Raw genomic sequence first — 6,567 nt, forward strand, 5'->3', positions numbered from 1 at the left:
AAAGACCCGTTTTCACCTGAAACTGCATATGCATGTAGCAACATATTTCCCCCACAAGACCAGGTGGTAAACAATAGCTGATGTGATTGTTTCCCCCTTTAAAGCTCTTATTACTTACCACATTAATCACATGTTGATCAGAGTCCATGGCAATGGCCAGAAAACAAAATGAATTTATTTCCTCAATGGATTCATGCTGACTCTGTAGACAGGTGCTTGAGTGTTTCTTCTTTCCATGGAATATCTTTAAAATATTTTGAAAGTCCATGATGAAGGATTCATAATATAATATATTTACATACAGTAGATTCAGACATTACCTCAGATGGCTCAGGTTCAATCATACTCAATATCTTCTGTAAAAATTCTGCCGCATCCTGCTCCTCACAAACTTAAATAAATAAAACTGTCATTAGATCTTCAGAGACTTAAAAATATTGCATTAAAAATGGAAGTCAGCAAAATATTATGTGGGGAAAGAAGTCACACGTAATTTGATTGTTATTATAATAATTATTACTGCCACTTTTTCTACATGCGTTTCATAAGATGGTGATAGCAATGCAACTACTAAACATCCATTTAACACATTTAGCACATAATCAGTAATTTACCATTTCCAATAGCTAAAGCTTTTGTGATTCCTTCTGTAGTGACGCTTCTGTCATTAGACATCAAGCGTTTGAATAAATCTTGAAGTTCAATAGAAACACTTTTTGGCTTCCGATTTTTCTTGCCTTTTCTTTTGCCGACCAATCTGTGAGAGAACAACAGTTATTAATAACACACATTACTATAATAATGTGTTAAAGGATCTAACAAGACAAAACAAATAAACAAGAAAATAAAGCCAAACTTACTTCATGATAGCTTTTCTGAAATCTTCAGTCATGAAAAGAGATTGCAGCACTGCATTCAAATAGCACGTGGCTCCTTGATTCTGCAGTCCACAGTACTCTTAAATGTTTAGGGAAATTTGATGAATGTAAGGAATAAAATAGGGTTAGGGTTATAACATACATATACAGTTTACTAGCTACGTGCTTTAATGAGATCAAGCTGACCATACATACATTGCAAAGCAAATCGTTTTTAAACATTACTTTCTTCTCAAGTTGTCTGCTTCTGTCTCAAAATGAAAACTGTTCATGCAAAATGCATAATCGACATAAGTGTAATGGGGCTTTCTTTGGCATTGGTTAAGAATGTAAACAATTATATTGTACCTGTTTTCTTTGCTAGAAATCGACGTTTATCTTCTTTGGACTGTATGTTAATTCTTGTTGCTTCAGCTTTGATTCTTGTACTGCATATTTCAGCATCTGGAATTCCCAGTAAACTACTAGATATATTCTCAGAGATCACAGACTGACTATTACATTCTGGCGTGAAGTTCTCATCAGTTGCTCTAGATTGCACGTCTGGATTTGACCAGCAGTCATTCTTGTTATTAAATGACTGGGTTTCCATTTCTTGAGCTGTCAGTATTTGTGAAGGGGTTTCTTTAGCTCCAGGTACATTAGCACTGGTTTTCAGGAGACTCTGTGGTTGTTGCTGAAGATGGCTCTCTGTCGATTCAGTATTATTATCATTTTGGATTTGAGTATTGATTTGCTCTGGTTCCTTTGACAGATTGTCACTTGATGTCATGACTCTCATTGAGTTTTGATCTTCCATTTCTTGCTGCAGTTTTGAAGCTGAAATAAAAACAATAACACTGAACGACCACTTAGGGTGTGTTCACACTTGGCAGATTTGGTTCGATTAAAACGAACTCTGGTGCGATTGCTCTGTTAGTGCGGTTCATTTGAACAAGTGTGAACGCTGCCATCCGAACCTTGGTGCGCACCAAACAAGCGGACCGAGACCCCCTGAATAATGGGTCTCGGTCCGCTTCCAAACGAACTCTGGTGCGGTTCGATTGATATATGAACGCAGCATGGACCAAAGATGTCTAAACGGACCAATAACAGGATGTGATGTCACATGATGCAACCCTAACTTGATAAAACAGTTATCAAACAAATGTAATTCTGGTCTTGTAAGTACTGTACTTGATTCTTTGATTTCAAAGGACAGCATACCTGGTTCTTCTCATCATAGGACATTCAATTTATGACATTCATGTAAGCAAACAATGAACAAACTGTTGTTGATTATCAAAGAAATTAACAATACGCTCAACTATACATCCATTACAAAGCAACATTACGTTCTTCTCAAGATAGCTGCTTCTGTCTCAACATGGATTTTATTTCAGAGGATGTGCAAAGGGAATCACTGACATCAGTGTAATGGGGATTTCTTCAGCATTGGTTAAGATTGTAAACATTTGTATTACATCGTACCTATTTTTTTTGCTGGAAAGTGATGCTTATCTTCTTTGGACATATTCCGTGAATAAATAGATATATTATCAGACATCACAGACTGACTATTCAGTACTGCCGTAAAGCTCCCATCAGTTGAACTAGATTGCATGTTTAGATTTAACTGATTGCCATTTTTGTTATCAGCTGACAGCATTTTAGTTTCTGGAGCTGGCGGGAATAGTGGGGGGTGTTCTGCAGTCTCAGTGGTTCTCAGTGGATCTTCCAGAAGATCACTCTCTGTAGACTCAGAATTATCCTCATCAGTTTTAATAATAATTTCCTCAGTTTTCTGTGACAGATTGTGAGATTCCTCAGTGTCCATATAGCTTTTATGCTGAGGACTTTCATGTTCCATACATCTTTCTTTCGGAAGTACATACTGTTCTGGTGTTTCTGGGTAACACATCTCTTTCTTTTCTGAAGCTGTAAACAATAAATAAGAATAAGAGTAAAAAAAAAAAAAAAAAAAGATTTCCATTTTATGAAGGTTATGATATATATATATATATATAAAGCTTAAGCATACATACAAAAGTCCAATGTAAAATAAATAAATATCAATATATAAAATAAACGAGTAGATAATATTAATGCTTTATATGAAAAAATGCAAAATTTTAACAATAATATAAACTGCTTCAGTGCTGACATCATCATGAAGTCAGGCTAAGCATGTGGTTTTTGTTATGTAAAAAAAAATGCATTGGGGCAAAATAAAGGGGAAATGGTGTTTAATCATATTTCTGGTAAAAATGCAAAGAGAAAGATCTGTACCTTTCATCATTTTCGCTGGTGTTGTCAATTCATCTTGCTGATGGTGACCTGGTAAAAACAAATAATAACAATAATAATAATAATAATAATAATAATGAATAAAAAGTATACCACAATATGTTGTGTTACCTTTAGCGCAGTAATCTTCAGATACATTTGTGTATGTGTTGTGGGATCTTTTGCGAGGCTCCATTCTCACAATAAAAATTGGATTATTTGATTGTATTTTCCTGCCGTATAATCCTATTATACTGATATAATTATGGAGAATAATGACCGAAGGATGTGAAATCGTAAGCAAAATTAATACAGGTCTGGTTTTCAGCCCAGATACCTTCAAATCTAAAGAGAAACAAAATGAAAAACAGGATTAATCAATTAATTCTAATAATTATTGTTCAATATTACATTTGCTTTAGTTTAAACTTCTGTTTATGTTTGATTAATATTTATTCTATAACATTTCCTAAGTTTCTGATAGGTAAGAATTTAAGTTTTACTACATTATTCTTCAATTTCCCCTCCCACTTGGATCTTATAGCTAGCTGGATTAACCTTTACTTGATTAACATTATGACTGAGAAGTTGATTAAGAAGTTGCATTCAGTATTTTCCCTTTTAAAGTGTCCTGAAGCCACTTATCATGAAACCACTTAAATAAAAGGTATGAAATTCTGTGAAGTTGATAAGATGAAGACTTAAAGTAAGTGTTTGAATGGCATTGCTATTTCTTTGTCTGGTTTGTTCAGTAGCAACTTCCTATCCAACTATTAGCATTCTCGCTTGTATTTTAGCAGTACATTTGATAGCTATCTAATAAACTAATTTGCTAAGCAATATACATGCTGCACACCCCACAAGATAGATGACTAGTTATCTTTAAAAAAAATACAAAGACATCTTACATGAACGACCTAGCATCACCTACTAAAAAATACCTTCTATAGAGTTTTTCTCATAAATATGGTGAGTTCTGCTTGTTAATCAGATAATCACATAGGATGCTACTGAAGGGAACCAACGAAAAGAATTGAAATGAAAAACAGCAATAAAGTGCTTTTTAGGTTGTACACCAGAATGAAAAAAACCTGCTCATGTGACTTTATGAGACTGTGTTGAACAACATTATATGATCTCACTTTGATATATTATTAAAGTTTACCAGATAACAAGAAACCAATCTAGCTCATCATTTTCTCTACAAGATGGTGTTAATAAATAGTTTTGCTTTAAAAGACATTAATGTTCATTTAAGGTTTATATAGCAATTCCTGATATGCTGATCTAATAATTACATTTTTAAGAGAGTTACGAGAACTTACCATGGGAAATGGAATTTTTGCATTTATTTTGTGCACATTCCAATCTATCAACAAAAGAAAATGCCATATTGGTAATCCTTTTAAATATGAAGTGTAGAGAATTATTCCAGAATCTGGTGATAAAATATCACCTACTGTTTTTGGTTTACTTTTCCCAAGTCATAGAACAGGAAGTTGATTTGTGAAGTCAGATGTAAAGGTCGCTGTAAATGTTTTCGGCTTGCAGGAACAAATTTCCTTTAAGTGAAAAATGTAAAAGGTGAGTTACCAGGCTGTTTAGTCGGTGTAAATCACACACAAATCCAATCTTGCAGTAACTGTTGCATTCAATTCAATGGGACAATTAATTCATGGATTTATGAACATTTTACAAAAAAATTTGTTCTGTCAAGTCAAGTCAAGTTTTATTTGTATAGCACTTTTTTTCAAAGCAGCTTTACAGAAAATAAGTTGTTAACAAAATGTAACAAAATGTAACAAAATGTATTATGTAAGACTCTGAAAAGACAAAAGTGGAAGCTTGTTTCATGAAAAAGGTCCAGTGAATGTCTGATCAGTGATACCAGATCTCGCAAGAAGTTCGAGATCAAGATGGTGCCGAGTATGGCTGCTGCGTTGCGAGCTCCGACCCAACATTACAGTTTTTTTTTGTTTTGTCTACAATGTTTTTTGCCTGGATGTTGTCTGCCTTATTGTCTACGATAGACAAACACTTTTGGACATTGGTTCTGCAATAACACACTGAAAACCGGACTTTAATTTCCTCAATGCCGACCCGCTGTTTACAAACACGCCAACGGAGCCCTTTGTCTGGGCAGCCCGGCCGTGGAAGTGCAGCCGGAAAAGGGGAAATAGAGCCGGCGTTCTCATCAGACTAAGATGTCGCGCAAATCGACCCCCGCTACCCAGTATTCTACTGGCAAATGTTCAGTCTCTGGACAACAAGCTCTGTGAGCTGAGAGCATGGATCTGTTTCCAACGAGAGACGAGGGACTGCTGCATTATCTGCCTTACAGAAACTTGGATGTCTGCGGAGATTCCAGACTCAGCCATCGAACCTGTGGGGTTCTCCGTGCACCTAGCAGACAGAGTGAAAGACCTCTCAGGTAAAAGCAGTGGTGGTAGTGTATGTTTTATGATCAACAAATCCTGGTGTGATCAGAGGAACGTATATTCTATCAAGACTTTCTGCTCTCCTGATCTGGAATTTCTCATGCTTCTATGTCGACCATTCTGGCTACCGAGGGAATGCACAGTGGTCATTATCACAGTTGTGTACATCCCACCACAAGCTGACACAGACCTGGCGTTCAAGGAACTGTATGGGAGTATAAGTGAGCAGGAAACCGTGCACCCTGAGGCCACGTTCATTGTGACTGGGGACTTTAACAAAGCCAATTTCAAATCAATCGCACCGAAATACTACCTACACATCAGTTTCAACCCACGAGGGGACCGGGTTTTGGACCATCGCTACTATCCCTTCTGGGATGGTTACAAATCCCGCCCACCATTTGGCAAATCGGACCACTCTTCCGTTCTGCTTCTGCCCACTTACAGGCAGAACTGAAACAGGAAGCACCCGCCCTCAGAACAATCCAGTGCTGGTCGGACCAATCAGACTCTACGCTACAGGACTGTTTTGATCATGCGGACTGGGAGATGTTCCGGTCCGCCTCTGATGTCGACATCGAGGTTTACGCTGATATCGTAACGTGTTTCATCAGGAAGTGCATAGATGATATATTGCCGAACAAAACTTTACGGATCTACCCTAACCAGACACCTTGGATTAATGGTGATGTTTGTGCGGCACTCAATGCGCGGACCTCCGCTTTTAATTCCGGGAATGCGGAGGAGCATAAACAAGCCAGTTATGACCTCCGCAAAACTATCAGAGCAGCCAAATGCCAGTACAAGGACAAGATTGAAGGACAGTTCAACACAACCGACTCTAGAAGCATATGGCAGGGAATTAATATCATCACGGACTTCAATGGGAATAGAAACTCTGCAGTGAACACTGCTGCCTCTCTCCTGGATGAGCTAAATACTTTTTATGCTCGTTTCGAGGGAAATAACACCGCCCTCGCGGAGAG

General features: G+C 37.1%; 2 protein-coding genes and 1 pseudogene across 3 annotated transcripts in view; 1 reads left to right on the forward strand and 2 right to left on the reverse strand.

Moving 5' to 3' along the window:
• The window catches only part of LOC127437619 (tyrosine--tRNA ligase, mitochondrial-like), a 145,884-nt pseudogene that overhangs the window by 114,423 nt on the left and 24,894 nt on the right, over positions 1-6,567 (reverse strand).
• LOC127437130 (E3 ubiquitin-protein ligase RNF19B-like) overlaps positions 1-6,567 on the forward strand; it is a 127,035-nt gene that overhangs the window by 108,190 nt on the left and 12,278 nt on the right. The window lies entirely within an intron of this gene.
• LOC127437100 (uncharacterized) overlaps positions 1-6,567 on the reverse strand; it is a 29,878-nt gene that overhangs the window by 16,255 nt on the left and 7,056 nt on the right. The window contains exons 2-11 of one of the 2 annotated variants that reach the window (XM_051691768.1): positions 4,604-4,705; positions 4,469-4,512; positions 3,276-3,488; positions 3,147-3,194; positions 2,349-2,795; positions 1,227-1,697; positions 861-957; positions 615-757; positions 321-391; positions 119-244 (exon numbers count right to left, since the gene is read on the reverse strand). In XM_051691768.1, the coding sequence (XP_051547728.1) occupies positions 119-244; positions 321-391; positions 615-757; positions 861-957; positions 1,227-1,697; positions 2,349-2,795; positions 3,147-3,194; positions 3,276-3,488; positions 4,469-4,512; positions 4,604-4,705 (1,762 nt within the window). The remainder of the gene's footprint in view (positions 1-118; positions 245-320; positions 392-614; positions 758-860; positions 958-1,226; positions 1,698-2,348; positions 2,796-3,146; positions 3,195-3,275; positions 3,489-4,468; positions 4,513-4,603; positions 4,706-6,567) is intronic. The other variant, XM_051691769.1, reaches the window with a different exon arrangement.

This window comes from Myxocyprinus asiaticus, chromosome 48 (assembly GCF_019703515.2).
Source record: "Myxocyprinus asiaticus isolate MX2 ecotype Aquarium Trade chromosome 48, UBuf_Myxa_2, whole genome shotgun sequence".
NCBI lineage: Eukaryota > Metazoa > Chordata > Actinopteri > Cypriniformes > Catostomidae > Myxocyprinus > Myxocyprinus asiaticus.